We start from the raw sequence: 15,589 nt of genomic DNA on the forward strand, positions 1-15,589 counted from the left end.
AAAGTATGAGTAGGGTTTAGCCAGAAAGAGAAGAAGGATGGGGAGGACACTTAAAATTGAAGAAGCAGAATGTGGAAGGGCGCTGATTTGTGAGAAAGCACACAGAAGTTTAGATTATTGTTTGAGAAGGGGGCATGGTGGGAGGTGAAGCAGGAAGTGTAGGTTGGGGCTTTGGATTTTTCTCCCAACAATGATGGGGAGGTGTTGAAGTATTTTCAGGAGCAGGAGTAACCTGATTAGGTTTGTATTAGAAAGGTCACTCTTAACAATGTGGACAGTGAGTTGGGAGTCGAGACTGGAGATAGAAGCCTTTGCAATTGAAAATCAAGAGTCTGGAGTAAGGCAATGAAGATGGATAGTGGATATGAGAGACACTTTGAAAGTAACATCTTAAGAGTTTGATGACAGAAGAAACAGTGAAGAGGAGAAAGGAGACTCTCGTTTAGGAGATTGAATGGTGCTATTTTAAGAAAAATTTTCTCCTGTAAATAGCTCCCAAGTGTATCCATGCCTTCCCAAGTGCAGAATGATGGTGCCATTTGTGGAGAAGACAATACGCTCAGTTTTGAATGTGTTTAGTAATATTTTAATAATAATTTTCTCTTTATAAAAGTAATATGTTCAATACATTTATGAACTGTGGATAAGCTAAAAGGAGCAATTGCCCATAATCTAATCATTCATAACAGTTTTCTTATATCCTTCCCCTCCCTTCCTTTATATCAATATACTTTTTAGAAAACAAGTTTGTGCTTTATATACATACGGATTTCTCATCTGCTCTTCTTACTCATTAATACATCATGAATGGCTTGTTATGTCATTAAATGGTTAGTGATATCATTAAACATTTTTTTACTGTACTAAAAATTAGAGAATGCCAATAAACATGGAAAATGTTAAAGTATCTGTAATTAACCTTTGTTAACATATTGTATATTTTATATCTTTATTGTAGGAAAACTGGGAAATATAGATAAATATAAATAATTATTACTCATTTACGTGGCATTGCGCTAAGCTCTTGAAAATTGTTATTCTCAAAACTACCCTGTGAGGGTAGGTTCTGTTGTTACTCCTATTATATAGAAGAGAAAACAGGAATCATGCTATATTTATCGTTTTATAATACTTTTTTCTCGACTGTGGCAAACGTTTACTGCCATGAAAAGATTTATTTCTACATATCTAAGAGCTTAAATGGCATTTCATTGTATTGTTGTTATTGTTCTTTCTGGTTGAACTTTCAGATTATTTTCAGTTTTATGCTATTATAAGTCATTTTTTGCTATATTATTAACATCTTTTTGCACTTCTTCAATTATTTTCTTAAAGTTAATTCCTAGAAATAGAATTCTTGTGCTAGACTTTTAAATGGTGTTTAATACATAAATTAGAGCATACCAGTTTATCTTACTGCAGATATACAAAGGAGTTCCTGTTTCCCTGAATCCTTATGACCCCCATAGAGCAGTTATTTATTCTGCACATATTTGAACATCTACAGTGTGCCAGGCACTGTACAACACTGCTCTCTATGGTCACTGCCTTCATGAAGCTAGAGGTCTCTTTAGTTATAATTTTAACCTTTACCGGTTTCATATGTAAATAATGGTACTATGTTTACCTTTTATTTCTTTAACTGTAGTTGAATTTTTTTTTCATATTTGTTGGCTCTTTGATTTCTTTTACACAGTGTTGTTCATATCCTTTGCTTATTATTTTATTGATTTCGAATTAATTTCTAAGTCATCTTTATATGTTAATGCTTTATAAATTTAGGACACTACTTTTGTGTTTCTCACGTATTACATTTGTCACATAACGTTTTTCCTTCCAGTATATCATATACTTCTTTACTTATATTTCTAAGTAAATAATTTGTAATATGCGAGACAGTCAATCTTTTCCTGTATTTTAGTTATCATGCTTAGAATGTCTTTTCCTTAGCTATTTTTCCATATAGTATTTCTATGGTTTTATTTTTTACACTTAAATTTTATAATTCAGATAGAATTTGTTTGAGAGTAAGCTGTGAGGTAGGTATTTAACTATTATTTTTTTCCAAAAATTACCAGTTGTTACTAACATCTTATATTTAACAATCTATCCTTTCCGATGAAATACACTTTTATTATTTCTCATATAGATCTGGGCCTGCCTATGGACTTTCTGTTTTATTTCATTTATCTACGCTCCTGTTGTAGTTATAGGAACATTTTAAGATTTAAATGAGATAATGAAAGTAATGTGCTTAGCACAATACCTGAGGCATAGCAGGGGCTTGCTAAATGTTTGCCTTGACGATATATGCAAAGCGTCTAACACACAAGCCTAGTGCATAAGTACTTAGTAAAATATTAGGCTTCTATCAGAAGTTTCTGAATACTGCTGTTTGGCACAGATATCTGATTAGGTTAGACAGGCATCTCATGGAATCCAATTTGACTTAAGGCATTTATCTCAAACGTGTGATAAATGAGATTATTTGGGGTAAACTTACATTCCCCTCTTCTTCCAGGCAAACACAGAGTATCCCAAGCTGAGTAGAGATGAGCAGCGGGGTCGAGGTGCCCTCTTACAGGACATCTGCAAAGGGACTAAACTGAAGAAGGTGACCAACAGTAATGATCGGAGTGCGCCCATCCTCGAGAGTGAGTCTCAGCTTCATTTCCTAGTGAACCACTGGAATCCTAGGATTGACTTGGAGACCTGGCTGGGCTGTCATTTTTATTGTTAAGTCTTGAGTGGGAGACTTTCGTTCTGGGATGTTCTTTAGCTGTCTTCCCATCTGTTCATGTGAATACCTGAGAAACTTCTTTTTGACCTTTGGGAAGCATTCTGAGGGTTAAGGCTCCCATCTCCTGCTGTCACTAGTGCTTGTTAGGGTACATCCTTGTCTATTCTCTGAGGAGACCACCACGTTTTGAAAAACCACTCAGCTGAAGCCAGAGATGATTTTGTAATTGCCACAAGTGTCCATTCTGAAAGGCCTCTGGAGAGCTTGTGCACATCTGGGTCCTTGAGCCCCTTACCATGTGGGGCTATGACAGGAGAGCTCAGATAACTCTGTTTAACTTGTCTTTCTCCCGGTTGTCCCTCTGATCTAAATAAGGGAAGATTGGCCTTTTATTCTTTTTCTTTCATCACAGCAGAGTTTCATCCTTATATGAAGCCGTGGAGCAGAGAGGCCTAGCTTTTCTTTTTTTCTTTTCTTTTTTTTTAATGGAAAGATAAAAGCAATGATTGTTTGCAAATTAGAACCCAGATAGAGCAGGACTTTCTCCTCAGTATTGAGGTGGTCACCAGCTTGGGGCATATGAAATGAAAGCCCTAATGGTTTGCTTTCCAGAACCCAAAGGAAGCAGTGGTGGTTATGGTTGTGGAGCAGCTGCCCTGCAGCCCAAGGGAGGTCTCTTCCAAGGAGGAGTGCCGAAGCTCCGACCTGTGGGAGCGAAGGATGTTTCAGGTATCTGATAAGTACTTTCTTTGGTTATTTCCCAAGCGCATTAGTTTCTGATGGGTTGTAGGTGGTCTATCTGGGGTTGAGGAGTGCGGTAGAGGTGGAAGGAAAGAGGAATGGGAGCAGGAGAGATGTTATAGAGTAGAATAAAGCAAAGCCATTAAATAAAAATGTTTTCAACTTATATCAGTATTATTATGGGCCCTGAGCCAGATAAAACCCAGTCTTATTCAAATACTTGCCCTGCTGCTATGCAGGTTGCACTCATGAGGCTGGGTGAAATGGTGAAACTGACCAACTATTGACCCAGTGCTGTCTGGTATATTTGTAGAGAACCTAGCTGGTAAGCCAGCCCTTCAAATCCCTAGTTCTCGAGCTGCTGCCCCAAGGCCTCCAGTGTCTGCAGCCGGCGGGCGCCCTCAAGATGATACAGACAGCAGCCGAGCTTCACTCCCAGAGCTGCCCCGGATGCAGAGACCTTCATTACCGGACCTCTCTCGGCCTAATACCACCAGCAGTACGGGCATGAAGCACAGCTCCTCTGCCCCTCCTCCGCCACCCCCAGGGCGGCGTGCTAATGCACCCCCTACACCTCTGCCTATGCACAGCAACAAAGTCCCAGCCTACAACAGAGAGAAACCCTTGCCACCCACACCTGGACAGAGGCTTCACCCTGGTCGAGAAGGACCTCCTGCTCCACCCTCAGTCAAACCACCTCCTTCCCCTGTGAATATCAGAACGGGACCAAGTGGCCAGTCTCTGGCTCCTCCTCCTCCGCCTTACCGCCAGCCTCCAGGGGTCCCCAATGGACCCTCTAGTCCCACGAATGAGTCAGCCCCTGAGCTGCCACAGAGACACAATTCTTTGCATAGGAAGACACCAGGGCCTGTCAGAGGCCTAGCACCTCTTCCACCCACCTCAGCCTCTCCTTCTTTACAGAGTAACAGGCCACCGCCCCCAGCCCGAGACCCTCCCAGTCGGGGAGCAGGTAAGTGCCTGGGAGCACCGATTTCTCCTACCATATTGAGAGTTGAGCTTATCTTTTCATTCCACTCCCCGAGGCTCCACGTCAATGATTGAAGAAAATAAGAATTCACTTACTTAACAGATTTATTGAATGCCTTTTTATGTGTCAGACTCTATTGTTAGGGAAACAGCAGTAAATAGAAAATATAAGTAATTCCTGTTCTGGACAGTCAAGAAAATAAATTAGTAAAAAAGAAAATGTATGTGTATATGTATGTATATGTGTATGTATATACACACACAGACATATACACACACACAGTATGCAAATGCTTTAGAGGAATATAAAGCAGAGAAGAGGGATAGGAAGCTAAGAAAGGGCCTCTAGTGAGGAAGGAAGGAGGGAAATCAAGAGAGTGATGGAAGAACTCCAAGATTGAGTGAGCGGTGAATTGTGTCCAGTGCTACAGCTGGGTTAGTTAAGTTGAAGCCTGAGAATGACATTGGTTTCAGCAACATGGGAGTCATTTTTGGGGACCCTTTTGAGTAGTTTTAGTGGAGTGGTGGAGGTACCGTGAAGGTGAAAGTCTAATTGGGCTTGGTTCACAAATGCAGGAATAGGAGAGGAATTGGAGATAACAATATAGAAATCCCTTAAGGAGTTTTCTGTAAAGGGGAGTTGGGGGTACAGATAAATGGAATGGTTGCTGGATGAGGATATGGGATTGAGGGTTAGGTTTTTTTCCCTCCCAAGATGGGAAATATTTTAGCATCTGTTAGTTTACTCTTGGAATAATCCAGTAGAAAAGGGAGAAATTGCCTGAGTAATGTCCTTAAGGAAGTAAGAAGGAATGGAATCTGATCCTTAGCTAAGGAGTTGGCCTTAGGGAAGAACACAGATAGTTCTTCCATAGTAACAGGAGGGAAGGCAGAACATACAGGCCTTAGAAGCAAGTGGGTAGGGGTTGCGGTGGTAGGAGCATGTGGAAAGTTCCTTCTAGTTTGCTTCTCCTGGCGAAATAGCAAGGACATCTGCTGTCAATGAAGGGAGGGAAGGAAAGGAAGATTCGGAGGGCGAGAAAAGGGCATAAAATGGTCATGTTGGGAGCATGGGAGAGTGATTGGAGTAAGGAAGTGGGCTTAGGATAACCAGGAACACCAAAGACCCCCTTATGATTAGGGGTCATCTATTTAAAGTGAAGTTAATCAGCTTGGCATGTGTTCAGCTGTGCATTTGCAGGTACTGACTAGGGGCAGAGTTATATTTAACCAGGGTTAGCATTTTTTAGGCACATTTGACTGTAAGGGAGAATAGGGCAAGGGAGTTAACGGTGTATGTTAAGGGAGTGAGTATAACAGTGGTCCATGGTTCTAAACTGGGTGAGGAGGGGATTAAGGAACCCTAGAAGAGATAGTCGAGGTTGTGTAATCATTTCGCAGAATAGTATGACTGAAAGAGAGTGAGGGAGACCATGACAGCTCTCTGGAGCCTTCTTAGGCTCACGAATTTTGGCTCCCATGTCCTCTTGTATCATTGGACTTTGAGCCACATCCCCCACAAATGGCTTTTGAGCTTTTATTTTAAATAGTCAGTCCCTACAGGTATAGATCATTAAGAAGTTACATCACCAAGAAGCATGTATAAAAAGCCCATTAACCTGTGCTGCTGCTTGGTTAGGTGCATGGAGATTTGTAGTCTAGGAGCTGGCAGTTGAAGATAAGGCAGTCAGTCATACAGCAACCTGGTACCTTCCTGACCCCCTGTCTCCCTGGCTTTAGTCATAAGGGTATAGTCCCAAGGTGGCCTTCGATTCTACGAATTTAGGTTAAAAAAATTTTTTTAACTTAGGAATTTTTTTAAAATTCTCTTTTTCTGAGCAGTTTCTGTGGATTGAACTGAGTAGTTTTAAATGTCTGCAGAATTCTTTCTTCCCATTTTTCAGTTCTTTTTTTGTAGTTTCTTTAGAAAAATACGAAGTTATGAGACTTGTTCTGTCCATTAGCCATCAGCAACTCTGAGGCCTGGCTGAGGTCTCTGCCTGCTTTCCATATCAGTAACCAGAGCAGCAGTTCTTAAGAGTGATACAGTGAAAAAATATTGAAATATTTTAGTCAGAGATCTTTTGAGTATTGGCTTATATTTGTTGTGTGACATTGGGGAGATCACTCTGATTCTCTGGTTTGTTTCATCTGTTTAATGTTCACAGTACTTTCAGAGGTGGTTGTAAATAAATTATGTATGAAACCGCTTTACAAACTGTAATATGCTGATGAATATGGGAAATTTTCTACAAAGGACTTCCAGGTAGTTCATAGACATCTCTATTATTAACTTATATTATGACAATATTATGTGATAAAGTACTTTTGTTTCTACGTGAAGGAATATGGAGTCTTTTGCCTTCTGGGGTACTCAGGGACTAAAAAAATACCACATTATTGGTCCATAGAGTTTTCTGAATTTTCTTTTGCAGAGTAAAACATTACTTTTACAGGTTTTTTCTTTTTTAAAAATGAGTCTCATCGTTCTTTCCTCAAAATCAGGTTTACCTAGGAGTAGATAACAAATTTTGGAGGCCCTGAGAAATCTGGATTTTAGGGAAATGTTTTGAGGACAACCTGAAAGAGCTTCAGTTTGGGCAGAGTTGGAATGAAAACAAGGTTCCGAGATCTGCTGGGAGGTATTAAAGAGATTTCCCTTTAATTATTGCCTCTAGTGGCCCTTGTCCATGCTTAGACCTTGAAAAGAGTGGAGGAAAGTTGATGTTCTGTGTGTGTCTTAACGGAAAATGAAAACTAATGTTTCCTGGGCCCGCAGTGCCGGACCCCTTGTCCACATCATCCCATTACTTTTCCATGCTTAACTGTGGTCACTCTACAGAAGTGACAGTAATTCAGGGGGAACAGTAAGATATGCTCATATTACTAAAACAGTGTTAAGCCAAGTAGTCTAAATGTTAACAGTCTGTTAAGCTGAGTGGTCTCTACATGTACCATTTAGATAGCAGCTATTTATTGGACATGGCCTAGGTACCAAAAGACACACTTCCATCTCACTAGGTTATAAATTTGTTGGGGAGGTAAGATAATTATAATACTTGGCAGTAGTTATGAAAAGCAGTGTGAGGATAGTAGAAAGAGCAAACATGTGCTGGGTCTATTAGATTTATGACCTTAGACAAATAACCTGTGTCCCAGTTTCCTCATTTGTGAAATGAGGATAATACCACATTCTTTGCAAGAATTTTTAAACATTTAATGCATGTAATGCACCCAAGACAGAGCCTGGAACATAGATACCAAATCAATAATAGCTGCTATTACTGTTAATGCAAAGCAGAGAAGTAATTAATGTAATTTAAACACATTAGAACCTATTCCAGTGGTGCTGCCATTTCTTCAAAGATGCTTTCGATGTTACCTTCTATTTGGTGACAAATTTTTGTCTTTCAAGGTTGAATTTTATTTTTGAATGACTAAAAAGTAGAATCAGACGTAGCTAGGAATATTTTTGTTATTGTTGATACAGCCTCAGAAATGAGACGTGGCCATCATATAATAATATTTATGGATCTGTCTGATAAACTGGGTTTGGAGCCAATTCCGAAAGAGATGTTTCCAATTTTTTTGAGCAGTGAGACTATCATTGCAGATATGTAACTTCCACAGATGGAATTCTTATATGTATTTTGAAAATCGTTCATTTTAGTCTGTGCTACTAAGTGCTAGAATAAGTGGCATAGCCTATAAATGCTTTGGGCGAGGAAAGAAGGAGGGGCTCAGAATAGAGTGGATTGCTTTGGGAAAGCCTTGATAAGATGGAACTTGAGTTGAACCTTCAAGGATAGGTAGGGTTTGGTAGTAAGGGAAGAGGGATGGCATTTTCAAATATCGTGGGAGAGTCACAAGAGCAAAGCATACGTAATTTAGTTTATTCAGCGAAGGTTGGTTGAGTACCTACCATGTGCTGTGCATTTGGCTGAGCGTGGGAGCTCAGATGAATGGACACTGCTGTGACTTTAAAGAATATACAGTATACTAGGGAAGAGGCACATATAATGAATAATCATAGTACAATATAGTAGAGTGGTAGAGAGATACAGAGGCAACAGTGGGAGTGCAGAAGAGGAGAACCTAACCCAGCCTGGGAATCAAGAGAAGGTGAGATCAGGCTAACTGACATGGCGTAGGTTACTTTGTGAGAAAAGAGGATAATTGGAGGAAACCCAATCAAAGTGGAAGCTAAGGATTTGAAACTTTATGATGTAAGAAATGCAAAGCCCTTGAAAAAGTTTGATCAAGTATTTTTAGGGAGTTTAGTGAGTTGGTGGTATGCAGAATGGATTGGCAGGGTAAAAGATTAGAAGCAAGGAGAACATTTTGGGAGGCTCTTTGCAGTAGAACAGGCTAAATATGAGGAAGCCTTGAATTAGAATTGTGGAGGAAGACATGGAAAAGCAGGGGAAAAAACATCAAGAACAGGTAGAGTTCTTGACTGACTTGTCATGGGAAATGAAAAAGGGTCATACATGTATTCCGAACTTTGGCATCTGGAAGAACAGTAATGCTGTTAAAGAAATAGGGATGAGAGGAGGGCGAATGTGATATTTAACATGATGCCCAGAGGCTCATAGAGCCTCTACATCCAAACCTAACTGCTTTGGATTTTAATTGCAGCTCCCCCACCTCCACCACCCATGATCCGAAATGGTGCCAGGGATGCTCCCCCTCCCCCTCCACCGTACCGACATGGGTCAGAACCTCTGAGCAGAGGAAAGCCCCCACCTCCACCCTCAAGGACACCAGCTGGGCCACCCCCTCCTCCTCCGCCACCCCTGAGGAACGGCCACAGGGATTCCATTACCACTGTCCGATCTTTCCTGGGTGAGTAGCTAGCAGTTTTAGTCTCCTCGTTCCTGTGGTGATGTCTTAATTCCAGTGGCCATTGTAGAATGGGAATGGTCTCTTGATATCCTTCATTAACAACAAATTCGTTTCCTAACTTTATACCTCAGACTTCTAGGCACTGTCAAAGGACATCCCTTTTCTTATGCAAATTATAGGCATGGTTGTGTTGGGACAGATCGAAGTAAAATCAGTTGGTGTTATGCTACCTCTAAAGCCACTCTGTTGCTTCCCAAGGATCATTATTTGTATTGGTTACCTTTTAAGTCAGAGACTTTATCCTTTTCAGGATTATTCAGATAGGAAGTATGTGTCATCCTAGGAAGGAGAGCTTTTGGGCCCTTGAAAAATAAAACACTGTACACAACGTTTATCTAGTAATTCAAAGCCACTAACTAGCCGTGTTATTTTGAGGAAGTTGCTTCACTTCTCTGGGCCTCACTTCCCTTATGTATGAAATGAGGAGATTGGCTAGATAAAGAGTGTGTCAGATTAATTTTCCCAAGATTATCCATGAATCTTAAGCCCCATAAGAGATTCTTATTCCTTAGGTCTGGGATGGAACCCCAGACAAAGGTTGTACAGAGGGTATCATTAGACCCTCTGCTGAGGACTCCTAGAAAGATCTGTACAATTTATTTTAGCGCTAATAATCTGTTTTCACTAATGGTTGACTCTTCTCTGTCCTTGCTCTAGTTCCTATTAGGTGGACTAGGGTTTTTGCTTTGAAGATGACTCTTTTGGAATATGATCAAGCCACACCCAGATATGAGCTTTCTTGTAGAGGGGCCATGGAAAGCGGGAGATGAGATGGCTGTCTCTACTGCATTGCAAAGCTTAATGAGGATAACCTAGGCCAAAAGGGAATTATCCGATCTGATCTCTCACTAATTGGCGACAAATATTCCCATTTTAGGTTAATTTCTACCAATTCGTAGATTCATTTCAGTTGGTTTTCCACAGTATTAGTCTGTAAGATGACTGTTAAAGAACTATATTTCTTCTCCCATGCAAACAGATGGGCTCCTTTCCTGTTATATGCCTGATTTTTAGTGGAAAGACTTAAAAAACAAAACAAAACACTAATTTCTTTATGTGAAGAGCCTATGAGGACATCCTTTATGCATACAAGGCACATAGAGAGATGCTGTTGCTATTCTCAGGCACCGTGGTGTAGTGAGCAAGGCAGGCCCTCAAGTTCATCAGAATGCATGGATGACTAGTAAGGGGAGGATCAGGTATGTGGGAGCACAAGGAAGGGTGATATGAATTAATATTCTGTTCCTTTTGCAGATGATTTTGAGTCAAAATATTCTTTCCATCCAGTAGAAGACTTTCCTGCTCCAGAAGAATATAAACACTTTCAGAGAGTATATCCCAGCAAAACAAACAGAGGTGAGGGGTAGTCTTGAAACTTTTTCCATAAGTGCATAGAAAGTAGAATTGGTGTGCCTTTTTTAGCTTAAAATTTGCTTATTTTAAAAACAATGAAACCTAGTCCCCACATTTTAATGGTTAGCTTAAAGAGCCTGTCCCTCATTTCAGGAATATTTGGTTTATTCAGGGTCTTGTGGGTGACCTTGTGTCTGTCGTTTTTATTGTTATTTTTTTCAGCTGCCCGTGGAGAACCACCTATGCCACCCATTCAAAGGTGAAGCCTGGTTTGTTCCTGTTCCTCAGGAAAAGGATGGACCCACTTCTTTTCTCAGATGGTCCCTTCCATTCCCCTGAAACCTGCATGAGAGTTCCTGACATGTTTCTCCAGTGCAGCCAACCTCTAGACTCCAAGTGTCCTCCCCGCTCACCTCCATCTATGCATCTCGTCTCTGGACTTGGTGATTGGACTCTTTATATTAATAGTAGGGTCTCAAACCCTGCATCCTTCCCTCCTCTCGCAAGCTCTGCTAGCCAGATGAGGATGAGGAAAAAGTGTCCATGTCTCCTGTTTTCCTCTCGGGGAAGGGTGCCTTGTTGTGATGAATTAACTCATTGTTGAGGCAGGGTGGAGAAAGGTACTCTTACCTCCTCCTACCCACTGTGGGGGAAGCTTGGCGGGTATATTATATTTCATCATTTAGGAGGCTGACATGGCCGGGACTTTGGTGTGGGGTGAGGGTGGGGAGCATTTTTAGTGAAATAGGAAAGGAATTTGCAAAGAAGTGATATGTTTTAAAGGCCAGGTTTAGAGAAGGGGCAAGAAATGGGTCTGCTTTATTTTTAGGGATATTTTGGTTTTACTCTTACCCCACCCCATGCCCTCACCCCAGGAATAAGTTGGGTATAAACACTAAATACTAATCAGTTAAACTAAACATCTAATAGAGAGAGCGAAGTAAACTAAGAGCCTTTTAGAGCTAGTCAGTTCCTCTGCAGCAAAGGGAACAGGAGCCATTCGGGTCCTCTGGGACTCCCTGCCCTATTTCCTCAGGGTGCTAAGGCTGAGGGATGTTTTTTCTGCCCCACCACCCAGCCCTCAAGAGAAAAGTCACTTTCATTCATTTTTTCTGGATTCACAAACCCCAAAAACTTCAGTGTGAGGTAAGAAGATAGGGTCTGGACCTTGTTCTTAACTTTAACCTTGACCTTGGTTCACCTCAGTCTTTTCTGACTGGTCCTGAAGGCCACTGGCTCTTTCAGTCCTGTCCAGAAACTTCAGCCCCCAATGAGTGCTCCACGATGACAAAGAAGGGACCATGGAAGGGACTAGCTCTATGGGCTACAGAAGACTAAGGCTTACTCACTGTAGTGTTCATAGCCCATCCGACTGAACAGACTCTTCTTGTTCTTTTCTCTGCCACCTTTGCATTCCCAAGACTATAGGGGTTAACACAGCAGAGTAGAGAAGGGTGAGCAAGCTTATGGGGGTAATCAAAGATTCCTCTGTGCCAAGAAGCACAAAGACTTTGGTGAGGTGTGCCTCAGCCCAGTTCTAACTTGGCAGCCAGCAATATGTTGTTTCTTCGTCTTCCAGGTCCTAGTTAAAGACCACAGAGAAAATGGAGGTTTCCAGTCTAGGTAGGAACTGAGCCTGGATGATGGGAAGAGACTTCCCCTTCTCCAACAGCAAGATGGGGCTCCTGATCTCCACACACAGATGGTTTGGTTTGCTCTTGCCAAGTGCAGAGGCTGCTCAAAGCTTGGAGTGAGAGCAGGCAGGCCATGAAATGGTTGGGGAATCAGTTAAAAAATTTCACCAGCTATATCACAGACTTAAACCACCTTTTGATCTCTTGGATCACAGACTAAGGATCTGGGCATGGTGCCAGGTGAAACCCAAGTCTAGATGAGAGAAGGCTCAACTTCGGTTGTTTGTATGGGGTCTGCTATTTTTTGTTATCCCCTGGACCACATTGACTCTTGGGACAAACCATGATCAGGTCTGTCACCAAACCTTTTCTAATCATTATTTATCATTCTTATTTTCAAATCTGTTAGCAGTTGTCTCCCAGCAGTGTCCCCAGCATCCTGAAGGGAATAGAGCTGAGAGAGGGGACACTAGTGGAGGGAAACGGAGGGAGTACAGGAGTGGATACTGCAGCAGAGTGCCAGGGTAGATGCTGACCAGTTACTGAACTCGGACTGTGAAGTCTTCCCATTTATTTTTGAAATGGGAGTTGCTGCCTTTGTACAATGTTATCAAAGTATATTTCCCCCCCTTTACTCAAATATGGAGCATCAAAATAAGTATTACAAGTAAAAGCCAAACCCCAGCTTTTCATTGGAGCTGATGTCTTCCTCCTCTGTGACCTGCCGCTCTCATATTCCCCAGCATTTGGACTGTGTCACATGGGTTTTGTATTTTCATTTTCTTGGCCTCATGAAAAAAGGCCCGGGCCTAGATCTAGTCAGATGGAGTTTGTTCTACAGAGCATGTTGGTGACACAGTACTTATTTAAACGTCTTTGCCTTATACATTGTTTGGTCCCTCTGTTAACAGATTTATTATCATGTATATTTACTATTGAAGAATGGGAATGTGATCCTCATAGTTACTGATCTATTTTGTATGTTGTAAAAAGCTTGTAATATAGGTTTAAGGTGGGCTGGCTGCAAGAGCACTAAAATGTCTCACCTTTTAAACTGCTCTTTTTATTTGCTTCTGGGAATGTCGTCTCTAGTGGGAGATTGGGTGGTCTCATGTTGAGGCTGTTGCCCAGTCCCGTTAACCCCCTATCCCCTCCCAGAAGGAAGAGACATTGTCCACCTTAGCATCAGGAAGCTGTGTTAAAAGCCCTCGTGTGGGTTTGGTTTTATGATGTTTTTCTATGGTGGGAAAAACGTAATACTGTAGTTGTTCCTTACTGCCCTTTCTGGGAAGCAGGGCAGTGGCCTCCAGATTTTTAAATGAGCTAGGTGCCCCTCTTCCCCTCATCCTCTCTGGTCACCAGACCTGGATAAAAGTACTTTGATATTCCAGGTGTGGATTTTTCTGTCATGGTGATTTCCTCTAGCAGCAGAACCCCATCATCTTCACAGCTGTGCGCACAGAGTGAGAACGCTTCGGGCTACCCCACCCAATGGTTGTGAAGCTGCTGTCTCCAGAAATTCATCCCACCCCTCCCAACTAGCAAAGGCGAGGAGACTAGCCACTGGCCATTGCACTGGGAGCATCCCCTCACGCCACGGCTTCCCAGCTTGAAACCCAGATTTACCTCCAGGGGGAGGTGAGAAAAAATTGTAAATAGACTTGCTACAGAGCAACTCAGGGTTGGGGTATGTTTTAATTCTCCTGATCACTTGAAATAATCTGTAGGCTGAGTGCTTATGGGAGTGGGGGAGAAGTGTGACTCCAGGGTCTTCTGTGAAGCTCTGGGGGTGGAGTATAGAGCATCTGAGGCCCTTTGATGGCACTACACTGAGCTGTCTGTCCTTCTGGAAACCCAACCTACAATCAACTGCAAATTAAATTCTTCACATTCCAGTTGTAGTCTTTCTTTCCCTATTAAATCTCAGTCCCTGGCTGTGTAGTCAGGGTGGCTTTCTGTAAGCCACCCTAATTTAGGGAATGGAAGGCATTACAACTTTGCCTTCAAGACTCATCTCTTTAAAGCAAAATGAAACAAAACTGCAACCATCTTCAAAACACAAAAAAAGGATAACCTGTCTAAATGAAGGAAGGGTTTGGTTTCATTCAACTCCACGTTCATTGTGCCTTGTGTTAGATTTCCGTGCTTTCTTCCTCTCTCCCTGTTTGAAGCAATTAAAATCTTCCTTGATGACTGCTGTTTCCTCCTTTCTACTATTGTTTCTGACATCTTAGTGGGTTCCCTAATGTCGTAAATCTCATTCCACTGATGGCAGAGGGGCCAAGTTTATTTTCTCATGCCTAAATTTTGTCATTTTGCATGACAACCAGCATGGAAGTCATAGTCAACACTGAATAAAAGACTGACATGTGAGTGAAGAGTGTGAGTGTGTATGTGTGTGTCCATCTGTCCGCATGTGGATCAGTTTCTTTAAAAAAAGAAAAATTTATTGTATGATTTATTTTGAAGTTATATTCTGATTAGAGTGCTCCCTCTCCCAATTAGCATTGATTCCCCCCGCATCTAAATTGTACAGTATGGTCTCAGGTTGGATTCTTTGGTACATTTGTTTCTTCTGGATGCTATGCAGTTTAATTAAACCTTGCTTAAAAACGAAAACAAAAAACCGAAAACTGTGTACTCTTGTCTGTCATATGGTGGCATAGGGAAGAAAATTTGTTGCCTCATATTCCAGGTTGTGTAGTAGTTTGACTCCAGGTCCTGTAACAAAGTAGATACACTGACTTGGGCAGAAGTATCTGCAGCTTCCTGAGAGTTTTTTCTCCTTCCCTCTGCTGTTTTGAAAATCACAGTTCTAGTTAGTCATGCTGACTGGGTGATTCTGATAGAGTTGGTCATTATTTATATTTGCCACCCAACTCTGCTTATGATTTCAGGGAACCCAAGACACCCTCTGGCCTGGCATCCTTTCATTATATCCCTTATGATTCTTTTTACTTGTGTTACATGGCAGATTCTCACGCCGAGGCATGGAAGAAAAGGTGGAGGAAGAGCATGCAGACTGTATTTGTATGTGGGTGTTAGCTATTTTTCTTCAGTGCTCTTTAAGTTAAAATCTTAGCTGGCTTTCTTAAACTTTGCCTTTGGGTGTAAAAATTAAAGCAGACATTCACTGCTTACTATGGTCAGCTGATATTATCACCACTAAGATTTAATGAGCTTAACTAGCACTTTCATCACTAGCTACAGTCTTGAATTTATTTCCCAT

General features: G+C 41.5%; 1 protein-coding gene across 7 annotated transcripts in view; it reads left to right on the top strand.

Annotated features, from left to right (window-relative positions):
• Nucleotides 1-14,979, top strand: part of WIPF2 (WAS/WASL interacting protein family member 2) — a 36,241-nt gene extending 21,262 nt beyond the window's left edge. For 5 of the 7 annotated variants that reach the window (XM_036222375.1, XM_016164714.2, XM_016164715.2 and 2 more), the window contains 6 exons: nt 2,522-2,654; nt 3,353-3,469; nt 3,795-4,451; nt 9,107-9,313; nt 10,628-10,729; nt 10,949-14,979. In XM_036222375.1, the coding sequence (XP_036078268.1) occupies nt 2,522-2,654; nt 3,353-3,469; nt 3,795-4,451; nt 9,107-9,313; nt 10,628-10,729; nt 10,949-10,989 (1,257 nt within the window). In that variant the 3' untranslated portion in view covers nt 10,990-14,979. The remainder of the gene's footprint in view (nt 1-2,521; nt 2,655-3,352; nt 3,470-3,794; nt 4,452-9,106; nt 9,314-10,627; nt 10,730-10,948) is intronic. The other 2 variants (XM_016164711.2, XM_016164713.2) reach the window with 1 other exon arrangement.
• Nucleotides 14,980-15,589: the final 610 nt, after the last annotated feature.

This window comes from Rousettus aegyptiacus, unplaced genomic scaffold (assembly GCF_014176215.1).
Source record: "Rousettus aegyptiacus isolate mRouAeg1 unplaced genomic scaffold, mRouAeg1.p scaffold_m13_p_6, whole genome shotgun sequence".
In the NCBI taxonomy this organism is placed as follows: domain Eukaryota; kingdom Metazoa; phylum Chordata; class Mammalia; order Chiroptera; family Pteropodidae; genus Rousettus; species Rousettus aegyptiacus.